The sequence below is a fragment of the Lipophrys pholis genome, assembly GCF_963383615.2.
Source record: "Lipophrys pholis genome assembly, chromosome: 17".
NCBI classification, from domain to species: domain Eukaryota; kingdom Metazoa; phylum Chordata; class Actinopteri; order Blenniiformes; family Blenniidae; genus Lipophrys; species Lipophrys pholis.
The window spans coordinates 20,257,793-20,280,014 of record NC_137643.1 but is presented as its reverse complement, the minus strand read 5'-3'; the positions used below and the strand labels follow the sequence as shown (position 1 = coordinate 20,280,014).

Sequence of the window (22,222 nt, the reverse complement as noted above, 5' to 3'; positions counted from 1 at the left end):
TAATAGGCCTCATCACTTTATCATTTACCATAAATACTCCTTATTCCAAACTCAAACAAGACTTTTTTTTAAGTGTACATTGCAGTGTGTACTAGGAAGCTAAGAATATAATGATTGAATTAAGATGTGCCAATACCCAGAAACAAGATTTTCTCATTTGTGTCTTTATAAAATTCAGTTTGTTGTTTGCCAGACGTGTTAAACAGGAGAGTTGTTTGGCTTGATTTTCTGTTTGAATTAGGTTTTCTCTGGAAAGAAATGTCTGATGCTATATTGCAACACTGCCACCAAATGGCTGATGAGTGAAAGTACCATCATTTTTCTTTGATGAGGGGAAACTAGTTTCCTCAGGTGGAGCTGGTAAAGTTTGGTTCCAATACCAAATAAAACCGAATTTCTCAGCATCTCTATCCTCTATACATGCTTTATCTATATTGAATACACAGAAGTTCGTGAAAAGTCCCAATTAACATTGGGTGAGAGACAGAGTACGCAACGAAAGTTTTCCATTTTCTCACCTTCGGGACTTAGAATCACAAGTCAACCAAACATGATTTTCTTCGGATTGCGAGACTTTTTTTTTTTTTTTTTTACGAGCCAGAGAAAACTCAAGCTAGTACAGAAAGAACATGCAAGACTCATTTAGTTTAAGTGTTGTACTCAATTCCGATCCAACACAGTGAGGTTAATGTGCTATCGAGGATTAAGCCACTAGGGGGCAATCAAGACAATTTTTTTTGTGAAGTCTTCGTCTGGTGTCATTTAGCAATTATTTTTTAATTATGCTAATTTGTCCTGTGATGGACTGGTGTTCAGATTGTACCCTGACTTTGTCCGTAGTGTTTTGTCAGAGAAGAACTCAAAATGTTAGACGTTGTCATAAGTGAAACAGAAGCTCATTTTTAATCCGGCCCAAAAAAAAAAAAAAAAAACAAGAACCAAATATCCAAAAGACCAGATCAGGAAATTATTGCTGAGGCACTGGAAAGCCAAACACAAATAAACCAACGGCCAGAACACACAACATAAACCACAGCCACCAGGTGACGACGATCGCACATTCAGGTGAAACACTGGGCAGCAATCAGACGCAGGAGGGGAAGGATCAAAGAACCTGAAATCAGAGACGGAGTCAGAATCTCAAAGTAACAGGAGAAACGACATATACAGCACCACATACTGACGCAGCTCGACTTGAATACAGCGATATGGATGATGGATAATGGATTACTGAAGTTACACAATCCGCACAATCCATCTTTGTGTTTATCCACCTGCTCACAAACAAACTGTCTGGTATTTGTTTGTAACGTCTTCCGTTGTGACTTTATCTCCACTGTCACGGGGAGAAGTTATGAACTCAGCGATAATGTTTTACAGGCAGCGAAATGGGCCGTATTTCCTGCGAGCTTCCTTCCTCCTCCCGATAGCGCCACCGTGACACCGATCTACTGTCAGTTTTTACACCCTACACTCCCAGCGGAGGAGGCTTTAATGGGCACGTAAGCTGATTTTAGATCTACGCCCGAGGCCAGCTGATACCGTGCGCTGCTCGGCGCTCACTGGCAGAGGTTAATTTAATGCCACCGGGGGACTCGGGGACGCTTGCGTCGTCCCACCGATAAAGAAGATCGATACTGCGTGAGCTTGGCTCACGAGCCCCCCTTCGCTCTCCCTCGTCGATCCGTGACACTGCGGCACGACGGCGTGGATTCTATAGGCACTCGTACCCTGCGTTGAAGCTCTGCGAGCGGAGCAGCTCCCGGCGTCAGAAGGAAGAGAATGTCAGTGAATCATGTGGACTTTTAGAAAGGCCGTCTGTCAGTATCTCAAGAGAAGCCGTGACTTTATTCTTCACTTCACTTGTGTCTTACTTCCCTCCCGCTGATGCTCCTTAATGGGTCCCTGCTGGTTTGAATTCACTTATCTTTTCCGCCGCCAACCACCCACCCACACGCCCAGCCAGCCGCCCTCTCTGCCCTCCCCCTTCCACCTCGCTCACTCACTCTCCCCCTCTCTGTCTCGCAGGCCATCTACAAGATGGTGTCTTCCGTGATGAAGATGCCAGAGGATGAATCCACGCCGGAGAAGCGGACGGATAAGATCTTCAGACAAATGGACCTCAATAATGACGGTGAGTGGAGGAAATGGCATGGAGGGAGGCTGTGGGGTGGGGTGGGGTGTGGGCTGGGGGTGGGGGGGTATTCACTTGATTGAAGATAATCTTGGAAATGAGGTCATTTAATTGGGAACAAGAGATTTGCAAAGAATTTCAAATGGCATATGTCAGCTTTGATTTCATAACGTCTATTATTAGAGCTCTTTACACAATACAAAATAATAACGCACTATGGATCTTCCTCTGAGGTCGGGGTGTCAAAACATAAGGCCCGCGAGCAAAAAAACGGCCTGAAGAGGCTCCGATCTGGCCCAGGAGAGAAACAAGTAAGATATTTTTTTTTTTAAATTTAAGGAAGCCATCGACTTTTTGACACAGGCTTCCAAAGATTATTGACACTACACTGAGATCCCAGCTATATGATGCTGCCATGAAAGCTAGTTAATGCTATGCGGTAGCATAGCATTAGCCTCAAAGCCATGATGTCACTGCAAACCAAAACGCAACGGTTATGGGAGGTCTTTCTCACAGCATTTTATGTTATATTTATATTAATGTCAGTGTTCACGCTTATAGCAAATTGTTCCCTGTGCCCATGCACGCAACAGTACCCACTAGTGGCCTGTCATGCTAACTACATCAGTCTCTACTGTTTCTGGGTAAGCGTGAAACTTTTCTGAAACGAAAACACTTGAAACATTGTAAAAGGGGCCTTATACCTGGCGCCACAACGAGTTTAAATTTGAAGATTATAATGCCACAGTCGGGTTGTTTGTGGCCCCTGAAATAAAACATGTCTGACACCCCTGGCCACCAAAGCAATCGTAGAAAAAAGGTTTTATTCAACATAACACATTCTTTTTGGACGTTTTTTCTTCACTCTATCGAATGACTTGCACTCTGATCAATAGATTTTTTTTTTATCTTGCCACCAGCCAGAGTTGCAGATGGTCGACTCAAAATTTGGCAGCAACAGCATGAATCCATGAACTCAACCTTTCTCATGGCAGTAGTCCAAACTGCTGCTACTGCTGTACTGGAGTGTGGTGGGTGGATGTGGGGGTGTCTGCTCTTGGCACATTTTGGATTCTACTGTACCAATCATGCCTGAAAGTGTCACAGCCTCTCTTGAGGCGAGCGTCCCATCACGACAGTGGTCAGCCGTCCACTAATGGCTGCTTGCTGGACTATAATTCGACGTGTCATGAAGCGAAATGGAAAATTGCTTTAAGGAACACGACAATGGATTTAATGGCCGCCCATCTAGCCAGATGTCTGGGCCTGCTTGGCGGCGGATTGGGAAGCCTGATTGTGCTGCTGACAAATCTGCTCCAACTATAAGACACAGTTAAATGACAAAGAGGAAAATATCAGTGGAAACATCGATCAGGAAATAGTTTTGGTTACAAAGCCACTTTTGGTCAGTTCCTGAAGGTGCTGCCAAAGATTCTCTTATATCAACGTTACTGTTGTGACCGTCTTTGAGAGGAAAACCATAAACATTCTCAGGTCAGATCGGCGCTTGGTGTGCGAGGAGTACTGGTGAAACACGAGGTCCGATCTGTGGTAAGAGAACGATCGATCCCTCTGTCGCCGGTGTCGCTGACCCGGAACCGCTGAGGGATCCCGTTACATTTACAGTAACAGCAGCGGGGATCTTACTGTAATCAATGTGGAGCATTCCAAAATAAAATCCGCTCAATGAATGAATTAATCCTTGGATTAACGTACAGATGTCTCCTGTGCCTAAATGATTTCTCTCTCTCTCTCTCTCTCTCTCTCTCTCCGTGTCTTGCAGGCAAATTATCCCTGGAGGAGTTTATCAAAGGTGCCAAAAGCGACCCCTCCATTGTCCGGCTACTCCAGTGCGACCCAAGCTCCGCCTCCCAGTTCTGAACCCGCCTTGCAACCCCTCCCTCCATTTTTACTTTCTTCTTCTTCTTCTTCTTCTTCTTCTTCTTCTTCTTCTTCTTCTTCTTCTTCTTCTTCTTCTTCTTCCTCACCTTCTCTCTGTTGCTATTGAAACAGTCACAATCAATGCATGAAGGTTCTCGTCTATCATGTCATCTCTTTTCGTTGTTGTCGTGTACGAGGACGGAGGACGACGACGAGGAAAAAAAAAAAAAAAGATGTTTTACTTTTGTATTTGAAGGAAGAAAAAAAAAAAAGAGGGACACGCTTATGTTTGGGTCTTCACGACTTATCTATCGTTCTCTCTCTCTCTCTCTCTTTGTCTGGATCGTCGCTGAGCGCTTCCAGGACAAAGCGCGAATGTCTATATTTTTTTGTTGTTTATTTTGATTGTACTATGTTTGTTTTCTGTTGGCAGGATTAAAACACACTTGTGTGTATCACGTGTATCATGTACATACTGTTAGTTGATGTATATCATGAGAATCATGTACAGTTGTTACATATGACGCACAACCTCTGGCACTGAAAGGCAGTATTATGTAGCGTAGCTGGTCCGGAATGTGATTGGGCGATGGGAAAACGGGGGCGGGGCTTGTGGGATTTTACCGGTATATGATCTTTCGCTGTGAAAAAGAAGGCCGAAGATCCCATCTGGTTTTTATGTATATGTAGCTCCTGGTATTTTGTTTTCTTTTTGTTGTTTTTTTAAATTCCAATGCAACTTTTTATGTTATTTGTACATAACAGTTTTCCTCCTCCGTGTCGTTTTATTTATCAGTTTTTGCTCTTCGAACCGTTAGTCCGGTTTACAGTGACAGAGAGAGAGAGACAGTATGAGTTCGAGTCGGTCTCTTGATGGCAAAACGAAGACGGACCCGTGTCGGGCGTCCGATCGGCGGTGTCAGTAGCACATATCGTTCCAGGTCGAGACGCGTTGCATGTGGATATTCGCTGTATGCTTGAGGCTAAAAACGTTTGACAGTATTACCACGTTGTGTTGTTTTCTTACTTTGTAAGTATTTTGAAAATCTTTGGGAAAAAAAAAAAAGGCAAGCAGTAAACGTAAAGATAGTCGTAAACTCGTCACTGTACTGCATGATCCTACCAACTAGACGAAATCCACAAGTTTACGCACGGCGGTATCTTTTTTAAAATTGATTTGTGTATAATTTTTTTTTGTAGCTTGGCAGCGTCCTCAGCACTGGAATGGGCAGACTTGGTTAAACCCCAAACCCCCACCCCGTTCAGCCCTACCTCTCCTTCCTCTCTCTCTCTCTCTTTTAGTTTTTTTTTCTTCCTCTGACAGACAGAGAACTCACTAAGGGCTTGTTCATCACTCCTCCAGCTGAAAGCTTTGCTGACCTCCTGGATTAGTCTGCTTGCGGAGCAGTTAGATGAAGGGACACGTTTCATGACACAGCAGCGAGTCCAGACGGTTGTTTTGGTTTATTTTGTTGGTTTTTTTTTTCCCTTGAGGTTTCCGGGGCGAATTAATGCATCGGGTCACTGCTTCTCTTTGCTCTCGTTTGGAATCGGAGCACAAAGAATGTTAGATATTGTGGAAAAAATACAATCTCTCCTATCGAATTCAGTATCGGACGTCTGTGCTGTGGAGGTATTAAAAGACTGTCTTCGCTGTATGGAAACATGAATAAACAAACCAAAGCCTGAAATACTGACACTTGTTTGCAGCGCGGCCAGCACCGCTCTCAGCGCCCCCCTTGTTGTCGGATCACGAGTGCAGCTTTAAATTGAGAGAGAGTGAGCAGCACTTCCTCTGAGGGCCGCCATTGTTGTTATTGTCCATCCACCCGTGAATATGTGAAGGGCAGTAGCAGAGTTTCCAACGTCTACAAGGAGTCGGTCTTGTTGGTCCAGAAACTTTGTATTCAAAGTTTCTTGCTTTTCCTTGATTTTCTTCCATTTGAATATTGGATCATAGGAGCTGCATTCAGAATCTGCTGTGTCTGCGTGAGCTGGACTGGCTCCGCCCACACATTCCCAATTTGGGAAGAGGAGGAAGTAGTTCAGGGCCTCAGTCTGTGATTCCGACGAGCAGCTGTTTATAGTCTTGCTTATAACGAAACATTTCCTCTTCCTGGTTGTGTTATTGCTGCTTTTCCCTTTAGCACAATGCTCCAATATCAGTCTTGCCTTTTTGTCTTCAAAAAGACCTTGACGACGCTTGGATGGGAATAATTCAGTCCCATCTTGGAGAAAATGCAAGAAAAGCTGTGGACGATTCTGCATCTCACAGCTGCCAGTTTTCCCCTACGTGACTGGCTGGAAAAAAAAAAAAAAAACATTATAGTGCGACTTTTGTGGAAATCCAAACAGCCCAACCAGCTGTTGGTGGAATAATGCTCAGGCCCATCTCTGAAGGCTCCATTAATGTTGAGTAATACTTAATGGACCATTCAGATTGCTGATTTTTATAAAAGGGCATTGATTTGTTCATACTGTGCCAATAAAGGTCCATCCATCCAGCTTCTATACCGCTTTATCGCTGGAGCCAATCCCAGCTGACTATAGACGAGGGCAGGGTAAACCTCGGCCACGTCGCCAGTCCATAGCTCAATGTAGGTATTAGAACTAAATATTAAAGGAGGAGCAGGCTCTCAAAGTAAAGTAATATGCAGCTAAATTACCAAATCAAGTGAAAACACTGCTACAGTATGGATCTGTAGTAGAATAGTGCCATATTAACCTTTAAATTCAAACTTTTAAGTGTTTTTTTTTGTGTATACATGGTGAAAATGTTGGATATTTTCATATAAAACAAACAATTACTACCCGAAAATGACTAAAGTCTTAACATGAAGGCAATTTTGATTAAACCTTCTGGTGCAAAATACAGTGAAGCCTCTTATGAGCCCGTTTTGGCCCATGGGCCTCATGTTTGACACACAAAATGAATAATCAGCTTCAAACTGACATTAGGTTAACAACATGGCTTCAGATGGGAGGGATAGGAAGAATGAACAGAGCAGCAAAGTCACCGCATTGGAAAGGTGTAGCATGAATCAACCATCAGCAAAAAAAAAAAAAAAAGCCAATATTTCAACAGCTGTGTGGAAAAAAGCTTGGAAGCATACATTTCTCCAAATGACTCACAAAGGAGGTCATAAAGCCAAAAATGGACTCAATATATGCACGTTTGCCCGCTACATAAAAAGTGTCTGGGTGCTGAATAGATCTGCCTCCAGCAAAAACTCAAACTCAAAATGTATTTACCAGCATCCAGGCTCTGTAGTGAGAGAGTTACAACAATCCAAACCAGAGATGTGATCTCGGGGGAGTTGAGCTTTTTATAGAACGACAATAATTCGTCTCTGGTTTGTTTCAAAAGTGATGGTAAAATTAGAAAGATGCACAAACACATTGGCTCGTGTTCAGAGTCAAACATGAGGCCCCGGGGGCCAAAAACCGGCCCACAAGAGGCTCCAATCCGGCCAAACCACCAAGCTGATGGTAAAGCAGTGATTCTTTTCAAACACATTTCTTCAGCGTAGCAGACACAACACAACACTGAGGCCCCAGCGGAGATTTCGACGATGCGGCCATGAAAGCTTGCTGCCGTTAATGTAATAATGCAAGAGCTGTTTGTTTGACATTTTCACCGAATTTTGCACCAGAAAATATATTTTAAATGTGCTTTAAGTTGAGATTCTTGTAATTGTCCTTGTAATTGTTTGGTTTTGGGGGACAATATTGAAATTTACATCTCTGCGCCGAAACAAAGAAAATCTTTAAAGTTTAAGTGTATAGATTATTATGGCACGACTCTACCAGTCCGGATGCTGCCTTCAAATACAATTTCTCATTTAAGACGTTTGTGATGTTGCTTTTGAAGTATTAGCTAAGTGAAGAGTTTAACTCATTTGATTGATCCCGCTAGATGATAATCTTAATCAACTTTTAATAAATAAATAAATTAGTCATATATATTGTATATATACATTCTTCAAGCAATTATTTCCCCCCCCCCCTTTTTCTTTTTTTAACCGCTGCACCCCTTTACAAGTTGAGAGTCGTGCTGGCTGAGCTGCATCCATGTGACCTTGATGATCTACAGTGAAACCAAACATTTTGCACAAGAGCATCTGGGATCCTTAACCGTCACTGCCGCCTGCTGGTAGGATAAGGAACAGCAGTTCCCCCCCCCCCCCCCCCCCCCCCACCCCTACCCCCCCAATCCACTGCAGTTTAATCCTTTTCTATTTTCACTGCCTCTGATGAACTGGTATCTTGTGTTGGATAACCACACCCCACTACCCCCTCCCCCCTCTTCGCTCTCCTTCCTGTTTTTTCTGTTGCATGAAAACGTCACTCGACGACGTCATGTTCGTTCCGTTTGGACCTGAGAAATCTGAAATATACCTTCTGTGTTTCAAACCTGCCCGTGTGGACCGTGTTGTCATTTCTGCCCGTGCGAGGAATTCCTTGCCACGTGTTCGCACGCAGGTCCTCATTAACACACAAACACACACGCAAATACACAAACACACACCTGGCAGGATCTTTTTTTTTTCCTTTTCAGCGGAACCAGTCGTACCTGTCGGGTGACGCGCCGTCGCGAGCTTCACACCATCGAAATACTTTATGTGGCAGAGTTGAGGCATGAAACACACGAGAGAGATACTTTTAAATAAAACAAAAACTTTATTTTACTTAAGAAATAAATAGGAAAGTCTTAAAATGTCATGTAACAGCAAATAATCCTGGTTGTTCAAACAGGCAGCACAAACACTTGGCAGGGTTACAGTGAATCCCTGAAAGAATGTCCAATATTATCAAAACTACATCGATTCACTTAAAAATATAGATAATTATGCAAAATATAACAGGAAATATGGTTACCGAAGTAATCAGATGTGAGCTACCTCGGATAACTTCCATAAAAGGTCATTGTAGATCTTTAATACATAGAGTGGATATTTTTGTGACATGCTATTAGCTTAGCGTAAAATTACAAACAGGAATAGTTAAAATACGATCCGACCAAATACAAAAAGCTTGCGCAATAATATTTTGGGTTTCAATAGCTTAACAAACTCCCCAAAATCATGAAGGTGACCATTTAATGCTTTGTGGCAACATCTTGAAATATCTTCCCAGAAGAATAGAGATGCTTTACGAGTCTGTTCACAATATGTGAAAGCTGCGATACCCTTCGCAAAAACCACATAGAGTCGAAAACACGTTTTTGTCACATGAAGTATAATGAAGCTAGGTGACGATTTACCGATTTGTTTGTTTAAAAAAAAAAAGTTTCGCTCTTCTTATCGTCTCGTACAAAAACAGTCTGAAAGTCGGAAGACGTGTTCGTCGAGTCCACGGTAAGAAAGGCAAATTCTTCTTCAAGTGTCTAAATCCAGAAGCTGGACCGTTCAATGGCGCCGCGCTGCAGCAGCTGGTGTTGCTCTGGCGCCCCCTGGCGGCCGCCGGCCCTCGCTTCCTGTCTGTCTCTGGCCGACCTGTCCCCGTGCGGCTGGTGGAGCTGCTGCCTCTCTCGCGGAGGGAGACTGTGGTGCTTTTGGGGTCGATGCTGCTGAGGAGGAGGAGGGGGACGGTGTCGTCTCGGGGGTGCAGTGACCCGTCTGGGCGTTTCGTTGTCGCTCGTGGTCGGCTGAGCGTGTCGTGTTGGACGATCGTTGAGGCGTCGGTGATGCTCGGCGCGTCGCGGCGGTGTTTCCCCGTGGCCTCTCGTACGCCGAGCATGGCGGGGCGGAGCGGCCTCCGTCGTCGCCTGCACCACATGGATCTACACGACATGAGAAATGACATCATGATATTAAAAAACTAGAGCTACACTCGGCAGAGCACAGACTTTCGTCAACGCTGACCCGAGTTAGCATCACCAGCATGATAGCCGTTAGCTCATATTGATGCTAACTAGGTAGGGAGCGTCTCCATGGCAACAGACGCTGGTGTCCTTTCTCATCCGCTTTGTATGGGAACATTTTCTTTTATGTTTTTTTGTGATATATTCGGAAACGGTTTGCTGTTCACGTCCCAAAATCTAAGTGATTGGTCCTTGGATGATGACAAATCATCGCTGAAGATTTCATGAAATTTGGGTGAGCAGTTTGTGCGGGACAACGTACATACACACACGCATATATACATACATACCAATAAATAAATACACGCAGACAAAAACAGAACCTTCTCACCCAACATTCGATTGCGAAGGTAAGAAAACAAAAAACTGCAACCTCCCAAACAGAGTTTGAATCAATCTCACCGCCCGGCTGTAGTCTGTGGATCTGCCCCGGTCGGGGCAGCAGGGCAGCCCCAGGAAGGAAACGCAGGTGGAGAAGCATCGAGCCGAAAACACCAACTGGATGAGACAAGTGACGATCAGCGGAACCCACAGGATCAGAGTGGTGCTCTGGAGGAGGGAGAAGGCGAGTTAGAGGAAAACACTGGACTACAAGTCCAGTATCCAGTATATCCAGTATATATGTAATAACGGTGCAATATGTAATAACGTTATACAATTTCACCTCATTATTTAATAATGCCGCATTTTGCCCAAAAATTCTTGAACCCACTACGTAATGTTTGCATTTTGTAATAACTTGTTACACAGTTATTACAAAATGCAGGTGTGTAGAGAAGCACTATGTAATAACGGTGCAATATGTAATAATGTAATATATTTTCAACTCATTATGTAATAACACCACATGTTGTAATCTGCTGCATTTTTTTAATAAACATTTTTGCATTTTGTAAAAACTTGTTACATTTGTCCTCTTCTATTGACTTTTTTTTTTTAAGAAAATGTAATAATTTGGTGCATTATGTAATAAATCATCAAAATGTCTTAATTAGAAAAGCCATCAGAATAACATTAAGCTTTCCTGCTCAATTAGGATTTTTATTTTTTTTAAACCAGTAGGATGTTTTATTGCTCAGGCCTAAATCAAATGTACCTTTTTTATTATTATTGTCAAGAAATCACAATTAAACATCATTCATTTTTAATCTATATTAATGTTTAATTTTGCAGCAAGAACATTCGTGAAAGAAGGGAATATATCAGCAATTAATGTGTTTATCAAACAGTTTCAGATTAACAAAACAAACGTTCTCTCTTTTACAAAACGAACATTTATCCACATTAAATGTGTTTATGTTTCTCCTTTTCCAGCCAGCTACTTAAACCTACTAACATGTTGACAATGTCCCAAAATGAGACTTTTCAGGGATTTTGAGTCATTCTGCACTGCAGACGGGTTAAATGCGATAACATTTTAAGAGTAATGTTTATTTATGTTGGGTTTTTTTGCTATTTATAAGTGTTTCCAATATACACAAAAGTAAAAGAAAAAAAAAAAAAGACTCCACCAAGAGAAATACATATATAGAATGTCTTCATAGAACAGGCAAAATCCCACAAACTGGATTTCCAATTTTTTTTTTATTTAAAGCGACTCTTGTTGAATTTTATTGATTTTTAAGTGTAGATAGTTGCTTTGAGCCTATATTGTAGTTTCTAAGCAGTTTGAGAATTATTAATGTCAAGTGCAATATAAATCTATTATTATTATTATTCAAATAAGAGCTGAATTCATCTTTTGTGGTGAAAAACTTGGGAAATAAAGTTTGAGCTGAAGTGGCACCGGACCACCAAAACCAAAGAGTTTATCCTCAGAGAAAAGAAACTCATTCATAACAAAGAAATGTGTATTTTTCACATATCGTGTGTTATGGGTTTCCTTCAGCTGTTTTTGTAGCTGTACAGTCGGTGAGGTTTAAAACGGCTCCCTCAAGGAAAAGGTTGTCAACCACTGTGTGGAAACCCCTTTTATTTGTCCATGTGTCTCTGCAAGGCTCCAGAAGCGTTCCACAGGAGGACTGGAAATAAAATATGCAGAACAGCGTGTATCAAAGAGGGGGCGTGCGGGGGGAATAGAGCGATGACGAGCCGCCTGTTGCCGAGGTACACCGACTACAAAGGGAAAAGTTTACAGCTCCGAGTCGGGTGCGTTTTCCCTGGAAATCATCATGAAATATGCAGCAAGAGCAGAAAATAAACCTTGTGTAACCATCATTACTGCCTCAGAGCGACTGTGGGGGGGGGCTTTTAGGTGCAACCGAATCGGATGTCCCCAGCGAACGGGGGGCCGGCGTGAACAGCACCCCGGGGGACGAACACAAACTTAGTTACTTCAGAGATGAGACCTAGTTTTTGATTAATCGGATGAATCATGTTTATCGCCAACATTGTTTGGAGGTAGAACTGAAATTTCAGGAATGTTGAGGATCTGATGTAGTGGTACACTGGCCTTGTGTTTGTTTTTTCTATTGTCGCCTTGAAATGGATATCGCAGTTGGAACCATGTGGTCATATTAGTGCAAATGGCTCCATAAATACTTTTCTTTGGGTTAAAATTGGGGAGCACTGATTCAGGTCGATACGGGTACCGATACCAGCATCAGGTATCGGGGATTGACACTGGTACCGATACCAGCATCAGGTAGCGGCGATTGATACGGGTAGCGATACAAGTATCAGGTATCGGCACTGATACCGATGCCAGTATCAGATATCGGCACTGATACCAATGCCAGTATCAGTTTTTGTGGATTGATACTGGTACCGATACCAGTATCAGGTATAGGGTTCAATACAGCACAGTACTCTGACTTGAACACTCTTACATCTACAGCCGAGATGAGCCACGACCTTGCACACACTGCAAAAGCCGCTCTCCACTCCGGTAAATGACGGGTTGTGTTGTAAACACGACTTTGCGACGGTCGTCTCCTTTAGTAAGAACGAGACGATCGGCGCCGTTCCACTGGTGCCCCGTGGCAGGAAAGTGATTGAAGGAACGGAAACGCAGCCGCTGCGGGGATTTGTACATCTGTCAGATGCTGCCGTTGTGCCATTGGCAGGTGAACTCTGACCCCGGGCTGAAGGTCGCCGGCCGCTCTGCTATTAACCCTTTGTGTCGGGAACAAATCCAGCTTAAGACAAAAGGTCATCGGACTGATGAACCGCCAGCTGCGCGTCATGTCAAAATGTCGCAGACGTGAGGCCGACGGTTTTCTTTCCCTCCCCACCGCAGATTCTAGCAGTCAGGTGTTCAAAGCGCCAGCTGCACCAGGAAAAAGTCGCCGGTTCAAGCCTCCGTCTCCACAGCAACACTCACGTAGATGCGCGTGGGGTCGAAGGGGCACTCGTTGGTGACGCTGGAGTAGCCGACGGCGTCGGGGAAGCGGCAGTGCGTCAGGAGGCTCCGCCCGCCGTGGACGATGGCCCTGATGACGGACACGGAGAGGCCGACCGCCGAGGCCGCCGCCATCAGGGCCGCCAGCAGGCTGACCGCGAACACGGCCCACGTCTGTGGAGGAGAAAGGAAGAAAAAACTGAGTGTGAGCGAATAAAAGGACGGCAGAGAACGTCCGTGGCGCCGACTCAGCAGACATTTTAACACGTCACAGCACGAGTTAGAACGATGGCGTCACGATGAATCATCCAGCGGTTTGATTCTGGTTTTGTGCCGCGACGAGTCACAATGTTTGCTATGAAACGGAGCGAGCAGAACAAACTTTCAGATCGCAGCTGGAGAAGCGTTCAGACAGTTTATCACAGAATCAAGTGACTCTTTCACAGGAGTCTCAAGTTTGGAAAAGTTTTGTCAGGGTAGGAGCCTTAGGACCTCCTGTAGCGCCGCATTATGTAATAATACATTTATAACTCATTATGTTGTCACGCAGCATTTTGTAATAAAATTCTTGAACGCATTTTTTGGATAAACTTATTTTGTATCAACTTGTTACAAATTGCAAAAGTTAATACAAAATGTGGGGGTCCCACTTTTTTTTCTTAAGAACATTTTATAATTAGGTGCATTACGTAATGAATTTTGCGATTCATCGGAAGACCCGATTCCACATTTAATAATGAGAGAAAAAAATTACGATTCAATTGGACTAGATTTATATGTCATTATTTGCTTTTGCTCATGTCCTGCCAGCGGTGGTAGAATGAAGGATCTAAATCAGGATTCACTTTTTAGATCAGCTCCCATCGTGGCTGGTAGATTTTAAAATTTACAAGCCAGCCAGTATTTCTACCAGCCATTTCTGATTTCTTGACAAAATTAAACCCGATTGCATGTGAAACCCGATTGTAAGTGCCACCGAGTGCATTTAATCATTTAATGTGCATTTCGTAATAACTACTCCATTTGTAAAATCACGACACACTGAAGTCAGTGGAAAAGCCGTGGCGCTTTCTACCAAATGCCACCCGGACGACGCGTGTGACGTTAAATAATGACATGGGACTGAGTTCGCTGGGCCGCAGCGCCGTCAGCAAACACTTCGGTGGATCTTTGCTCAAGGTGCAATTTGCAATAAAGGCAAACGAAGCAAATCCAAAGGAACCTGATTAAAACAGCAATAAGTACAGAGACGTTTGATGTAAATCGATAAAACCTACGGAAGCCATCGTAAAGGATCCCTTTCATTCTGAATAAAACCATAAATCTGCCATTCAATAAAAAATGTACGACTTGGAGTGCAAAGCGTTGACAGTGCTTAGAGAGAATATTGTGAGAGGTGACAAATCTGATTTATTTAGGATTTAAAGACGTTTTATAACAGTTTTGTTCTGGTCTACTTTCATGTAAATTAGACGCAAATCCTCCCAGTCATATCGCCTCATGGGTTTTTCTCCTTTCCAAAACATATGAATGATAAAAGATAAGGGTTTTTTTGGTGACTGTGGCTTATAAAGTTAATTTGGCTGACACGATGATTACGAGTATTTTCAAGAACTGGACAAAACATGAACTCACCGTGGTGTAAAACCCTTCAACATCAACATAGAAGTAAATTATAATTGTATGGGAGTGGATGTATAAACCATATTTTTGAGAGATGGGATAGGACTGAAATGCAAATAAAGAATAATGCGCTGCTGTTCGTCAAGGCCTGGATTTGCCTTCAGACATTCTCGTCCACGTTGCAGCAAGAAGGAAATGGCTGACAATTTATAAACTGCACATTGCAGCGGCCTGCAAAGCTTCTGACCAAAAGAGCCATTTTCAAAAATGTTCCACCAAGTAAAATTTGTCTGGAGCCACAAAACAAGTTAAGAGGGACTGAAGAAAAAAGCTTTAAAAAAAAAATTGAAAATAGAATAAAAATTGCTGTAAATACAAAAATAGAGTTTGCATTCATGAAGTATGATTTAGATGTAATTTGTTATATTTTTAGCTTTTTTGTTTTATAGCTGCTCTGCAGTTCCTACTGGTTGGAGAGGTTTTAGCGGGTCCATTCCTTTTTTTCTTTTTCCTCCAAAACTCACTATTATTGCATTTCTGTTCATTTTAGTTTGACCATTTCCTCACATTTATTTTATGTGTAATTTTTTTTTACTATTTTGTCCAGTTTTAGCGGGAGTCGGTCCCGTCGTGGAGACGAGATCATATTTGAAAATTAGTGTGACACGAAAATTCTAATTCTATTCACGATCCATCTTCTGAAAGCTTCAGCCGGCCGCTACCGAGGAGCTGAAGAGCCACATGTGGCTCCAGAGCTGCAGGCTGTAGAGCCATGACCCACAGTACCTCGATTCCGTTCGCCAATGAAATGCAAATAAGCGAGATGAGTGGAATACCCCAAATTCTTTGAATTCTCCCAAAAGAGAATCCTTTGTGGAAACACAGAATGCTAATGCTTAGTCTGGCTAATGCCAGACGGAGGAGGGGAATTCCTTCACAAGTGTTTTTTTAACCCGTCAGCACACCTTCTTTTTTTCAGATGTAGAAGAAGACGACGACACTCTGTACGGCCGTTGTTCTCCACCTCAACAGGTTCCTGTTACCCGTTCCGTGTCAGAACAGAACACACACGTGCTTTAGCCACCCAGGCTAACCCTAAGGCTAATCGGCGTCGTCAAGCCAACACCATAGGAATGATTTGTTCGCGTCTCGACAGAAAAGACATTCAAGCACTGGTGGAAAGAGGGAATAAGTCCTCGGGTTATTTACTCCAATAGCAAATCATTGGAGACGGAAGCGTCCAGTCCTGAGGTCCAACATGGATTTCTTATTAAAGTGTTTGATATTTTCAGTCTCTTCAATCCCGAAGAAAAAGGAATCTCAAAAAAATCTACATGCGATAAATCCATCGCAAACGCTTTGGGCGTTCGCCACTCTTCAGATAGACATTAGCTCTTTCTCGATAGTTTAAGACTTTTCTCTTCTACCTCTATGGCGCCAAATACAACAATCAGTGTGTTGGATTTGAGTGTTTGACATGCGAGTAGAGATCTCTTTCAGCGACAAGAAGAAAGTCAACCACCGCTATGATGGCAGGACGAGGATTGAAAGAGAAGCGAAATCAGCACTGCAGGTGTTTCGTCTTCAAAATCTTCCGCGAGCTCGGTGACTGCTGGAGCCGCTCCGTCGGTTCGGGTCTGTAAGCTTTAAGACGACTGACAGAAATGTGGATGAAATGAACACAGAGTAGGAACAGATGGCTTTTGAGCGCATCTGTATGCATATTTTAACGTCAAGCACGTTTGAGCCATTAGTGTCCAGAACTGTTGTGAAAGGAGAAGCAGATATCTTAAGAATCTGGCTGAGCTGAAGCAGCTCTGCACAGAATTCTGTTTGTTGATGCTTAGATGGAAATCAGATCATATCTAAAGAGTATTTTAAAGGGTTCATATACTGTTTATTAGGGTTAGGACAACTGATGTCGACCGGTCGGTACCCTTAGTTGTCCACTAATTCTGATAGAAAATGAAGTTCAAGTCTAAGCTGTGAGGCTCAGGAACTTACTTTATATGAAGGAACAAACCTGCAAAATTGCAAATACAATAAGAGGACCAGGTATTAAACTGCAAATTATATGGCAATGTTTGTGGCACTAAAAGACATCATACATTGCCATTTATTGAAAGTCAACAGAAGTTCATCCACTGTATCTGGATCAGATTAGACTGTTTTTGCTGTTATTTACATGAACTTAAAATTGTAGAAAAAACCTGCCAATTAAATTACCCGACTAGTTCGGTCCTAGCTGGTGGTAGTCGACCATTACGGCAAGCTGTCCCAACACTGCTTTAATTTTCGAAGCTACGGTGAGCGGGTTCGAAGCTGCCACATGAGGGTAAATTACAGAGGTGGAGCTGCTGGTCTTTTTAAGGAGATTAACAGGTATTAACACTCTACAACAGAGTCCCCCATGGAAACAACTGTATCGGCTACCACCGAGGAGAAACCTATCCGTTAATTAGCTGACAGAAGGTGAGGCCAAAGTTTCAGGACTCCATCATGTTGTGGAGATGACTGAGCGGTAAGGACCGCGCAGAGTAAAGCAATTTGTCTGAAAGATTAGACGCTGCGGTCGCTGGCACATGCGATAACGGCTCCCGCTAAACAGAGCAAAAAAAAGAAAGAAAAAAAAAGAAAAGAAAAGAAAGTTGTTATTCACGCCTCGAATGGAGATAAGAAGGCGGCGACAGAGGAGACTGAACTCGGGTCTGGCTGTGCCACGCCTCGCCGCGGCTGCGACTAACAAAAGAGAGCTGGGGAGCGGCTTCCATCGAGCCTAGTTTACTCAGCCTGTTGGCCGATTTGCCTCGTCAGTCCCGTCTGAGCAGCTCGACAGCCGACTGAGTAAACAGAGGAGAAGCCGCAGAGCGCAGAGAGACAAACGGCTGGATTCAGTATGTGGGGCCTTTTTTCTATACGGTGTGAAACAGACAGGAGATAAAGATAAATCAGTGCAGATTGAAATTCATGTCAAACACCAACTTTATCACCCCTTCTTCTCTCTTATCTATATCTTTTAATTATTATTATTTTTTCCTTAATATTCTTAATAATTATTTTGTGGGTCATTTTTATTTATTTATATCTTTTTTTATTTTCTGCCTTACATTCCATTTTTAGTGGGAATTTAAGGATTGTAGAGAAACCAAAAAGTATTTTTTGTAGTCTACTAAGTCTACTAAGTTTGTAGTCTAAGTAGTCCTGCAATAACCTGCTTTATGTTTAATCAACTGTTTATGTAAAAGTGTTGTTTAGGTCTGTTACCAGTTCATTTGCTATAATAAAAGAACTCGGGGAGGGGGGGGGGGGGGGGGGGGGGGGGGGGGGCAAAGTAGTAGTTCAATGATGTTAAGTGCATGTTTCCATTTGTTATTTAAATGTATTTTCTATACCTTTTTTGATTTAAATACACTTTCGACACAGTCAGCGTGGATTTGATAAAAAAGAACATGGATCAGAATAAACCAGAAAAGATTCCAACCAGGTTTCTGCGTCTCCTGTTCTTCGACAGGATAATCGTCAGGATGCCAACGACCACTCCCTGCAGACGGAGACACATTGAAGAAGAAACGTGAGCTATGGCGCCAGATTAGGATTCAATAAAAACATCACGATTTAACAACTAAATAAATGTCGTCCGTCGTCCTGAAACATGAGCTACAAAGAGAAAATGTCAAGACTTGGTTTCAGTCAACACCGCGGCTCTGTTTTCACTACAAACACTTCAGAACAGGCCTTTAAGTACTTGGTGTTATTTTTGTGACTCCCAAGGTACTAAACCATCACTCAACAGAACTTGTACATGTTTTGTATTTGGAGTGATCAGACTGTTGGCAGGACGACGTTTCCTGTGAAAACACATAATTTTTTTTCGTTTTCGTTTCATAAACGTTTTGCATTTACACAGCGAGGTTTTGAAAACGATGTCTGTTTACACGGAGATGACAGAAACACTAGAAATGATGTAGTTTTCATGTTGGGCCACTTGTGGGTGCCGTTGGTTGTTTTTGTAATGAAAGTACAAACACATGCATCAGAGAACAACGAGCTCTAAACATTAACAATGGGAGAACACGGACATTCTAGTGGACAGACCACCAAGTTGGATTGTTATTATGGCGACTTTCAAAATAAAACTATCAAGTCCCGGGAGAATATGGACTGGGAGTCAAGACACTCTGGAGGAAAACATTGTTGTTATTGTCCATTGGCATCTACTTTGTCATTAAAGTTGTGTTTTCCGCCGTTAACACGGACTCGGCCATTACAAAAACAACTAACAGCACCAACTTGTGGTCGTACATGCCAACTACATCTATTTTTTAAATCTTACTGCGTAAACCAAAAAAAGACTTTTCAGTCACGAAGACACAAAAATGATCCGTTTTTTCAAATGAAACGTTGTCGTGTAAACGAGACCCGAGATGTAAGAGAAAGATTCACTAGGCGGAACAAACTGTAAAGCCAGCTGGCAGAGTCTCAGGAAAAAAGTACCTCAAGCACAGAGTACAGAGTCACAGGCATTTAGAGTAGAATTTTATATGATCGATTCTCTCCAATCATCACTTGCAATTCTGTTCTTTATCTCTGAAACACAATCTGTCACCTGGAAACATCTTTCAGGTAAAACATGTTCTGTCCTCCACGGGCCTGACGTCAATCAACTGCCATCCCAGTATTTATCTTCGGGGAAATTATACTGGAAATGTTATGTTTTAACATGAAACTCTGAACTCTTTGCTCTTCCTGAAGCCGTGATCCACAGGGCAAATATTCTCAGCATTAAAAGCCTAGTGTGATCCATTTGCTTCAATAATATTTGGAAAGTCTCAGCAGTCTTCAGCCGGCTTATTGCCAAAATTAGCCAACGGAAGTCTCAGGTACACGAGGGAGATGAGGGCTGCAGTAAAAAAAATAAAATAAAAAAATGGTGGATTTCTCCGGTCTGTATAAATACTCTGATAAATTTATCGACTGCAGACGAGATCCGTGTGAATTATTATACTTACGTGTCACCATTAAAAACACAGTAAGTTTAGGCATAAAGAGAAAACACTAAGTATTTTCGAGAACCTAAGAAATCAAACTCTCAGGGATGGTGAGGATGAAGCTGAAAAGAGGAAGCGCATCACTTCAAGGACTTATTTAAGTCTGTTATGGATCTGAATAGACAGAGTTTTTCAGATTTGGAAACGATCTGTCCGACTGCACCACGAATCTCCCGAAGGCAAGACAAACAAGCTCATGTATGAGTAGACGGACAATAACAAACATGGCGGCCTCCAGAGTGTCATGGTTCCCAGAGCTAATTCTCCCGGGACTTGGTAGTTTGAGGGGTCGTTCACATGAGAACGCGGTTTCAAGTAAACGCATCGTTTTTGGCCGATCATCCACACGAAGCGCCGTTTTAGGAGCCAAAATATATATTCATTTATAAAAAAAAAAAATTTTTAAACACGGGTCACAGAGTGGGAAAATTCTAAAACTCCGGCTCGGCTGTGAGGTGTGGACGGCAAAGACGATCATCTGTAGAAAAAGAATGATTTCATTGCCTCCGTCCTCGCCACCGCGGTCCGCGATGTCACCTAATAACCACAACAATGGCGGACGACATGCTCCAGGTGGCGCTACAGAAGCTGATACTAGCAGGAGGAGGAGCAGGATCATAGACCTATAGAACTCAGAGTTATATATGGAAGTCTATCAGCAGGAGTCAACATGTGCATCCGAATAGTCCCTCCTATCTCCCTTCCTACCCACTTCCCCTAACCCCATGGGGGTTTTTTGGAGGGTGGACGCCAAGGACAAAAAAACGTTGTTTTGGCTCGTGTGGACGGGGCCTTAGAGTAAAGAGTTACCCAGAATAGCAATCCAGTGTATTTCAGTCACCAACACTATGGCTCACCAGCAGGCCGGACGTGAGGGCGATCACGTTGGAGATGGCGTACTCCAAGCTCCGGGCCTGCTTGTGGAGGTTGATGTGCCTGAGCACAACGCCATGCACCAGCGCCGCCAGGAGGAAGTTAACATGACCGACCAGCAGCACGCTGAGGCCCATCTTCATCAAGGCCTTGGGTTCCTCAAGGCTGGCGCAACACAGTCCTGAGGAAGAGGAGAACAGAGAGCAGAGGAGCATGTTAGGAAAGAGGAGACAGACCCCCCCCCCCCCCCCGGGAGTATTGATCAGAGACATGGACGCCAGGTCAAACCCACAGCAGAGAGGTCACCTGAGTTAATGATCATCTGCTGGGCTCATAGCTCGGGTGCAAGTTGAACAACTTCCTTCCATCTAGTAAAATACTAGACTAGTTTGTACATTCTTTTCACCATCTTCAATTTTATATATTAGTCTTTACTGCAAAGACTAATGGGCCAAACTGACCCTTCAGGAAAGATGGGCGTTGGCTAGGTGGAATAAGATCCCAGGAGTCAAAAGGTAAACGATAGCCTGCTTGGAATATGTCAAACAAAATACCTGGTGCAACCGGAATTTCACTTTTTCTGCTTGAATAACAAGAAACACATCCATTAAATATTCACCAACAACACTAAATAACTCATTTCGTCAGAAAAAAACCAGAAAACAGCCCGTTTCCGTTTCGTGATTATTGGTAATTGTGTGTAGATGTTTTAAAGAAGTGGATGTGTTGTAGAATGAATGAATGAGTGAAGCAGGTCCATTAATTAACCTCACATGACTGTGTATGAACTGGGTGGAGGAGGGGGGGGGGAAACCCTTTGACCTACAACACAAAGCTGCAGAACTGACTTTCTGGTTTGACTGCTGCAGTAGAAGATGATCAAAACACAGTTGCAGGTCGAGATCAATCAAATCAAATAAAAAAACCATCATGCCTGGCAGGAAGTATTCAGCACTTTGAAGGCAGTGTGGCTCAGTTTGATGAGACATTTCTCCTCAGACGATTAGAAATATGACATGAGATTGACAAAGCAATTCCAAAGCTGTCTTCACTAAAAAAAAGAAAGTCCTGACTGTCTCACCACACCCACACCAACACAGACACTGTGAAAGGTTCTGGAATTCTGCTCAGACATGATTCGTTACCTGATCTGGCCATTTCTGTCAGGTCACCATTCGTCCTGGATGCCAGGAGCAGGTCATGAGGAATCAGACGGTCAGTATCTGTCTCTCTCTTCCAACTGAGCACCACAATCCTGTCAAACAAGCAAAACACACAGACTGTGACACCTGCTGGGGTTTCCCCTTCACAATAAAAAGACAATATGAGGATTCAGCTATGAAAGTATCATTTAGTTGTCCCAATAACCACACAAAAGACGATATTTAGGCACACGATTGTTGTAGAAATAACCTGATGACTCCACATTCACATCCCTTCCGTTATTAATTGTATGAAAA

General features: G+C 43.0%; 2 protein-coding genes across 3 annotated transcripts in view; one reads left to right on the top strand and one right to left on the bottom strand.

Moving 5' to 3' along the window:
• The window catches only part of LOC308122391 (hippocalcin-like protein 1), a 45,924-nt gene extending 38,856 nt beyond the window's left edge, over positions 1-7,068 (top strand). Inside the window, exons 4-5 of the mRNA XM_080484171.1 lie at positions 2,029-2,134; positions 3,918-7,068. Of these exons, the coding sequence (XP_080340297.1) occupies positions 2,029-2,134; positions 3,918-4,015 (204 nt within the window). The 3' untranslated portion in view covers positions 4,016-7,068. The remainder of the gene's footprint in view (positions 1-2,028; positions 2,135-3,917) is intronic.
• Positions 7,069-8,672: 1,604 nt separating this feature from the next.
• LOC308123340 (keratinocyte-associated protein 3-like) lies at positions 8,673-21,998 on the bottom strand. 2 transcript variants are annotated; one of them, XM_080485771.1, is made up of 6 exons: positions 21,908-21,998; positions 20,747-20,943; positions 18,323-18,382; positions 13,201-13,392; positions 10,281-10,427; positions 8,673-9,797 (listed from the first exon to the last, which is right to left on the bottom strand). In XM_080485771.1, exons 1-6 carry the CDS (start codon positions 21,918-21,920, stop codon positions 9,402-9,404), a joined length of 1,005 nt encoding a protein of 334 aa, XP_080341897.1. In that variant the 5' UTR covers positions 21,921-21,998; the 3' UTR covers positions 8,673-9,401. The 2 variants fall into 2 exon arrangements, with proteins under 2 accessions (XP_080341897.1, XP_080341898.1); XM_080485772.1 differs by lacking the exon at positions 18,323-18,382.
• Between the last annotated feature and the right edge of the window lie 224 nt (positions 21,999-22,222).

Bases quoted from the DNA above. Each gene is read 5' to 3' on its own strand.
- LOC308123340 (XM_080485771.1), bottom strand. The intron at 10,428-13,200 runs GTGAGTGTTGCT...TCCCTCCTCCAG, and splicing joins TCGACCCCACGCGCATCTAC to AGCACCACTCTGATCCTGTG. The intron at 9,798-10,280 runs GTGAGATTGATT...CATGTCGTGTAG, and splicing joins CCACAGACTACAGCCGGGCG to ATCCATGTGGTGCAGGCGAC.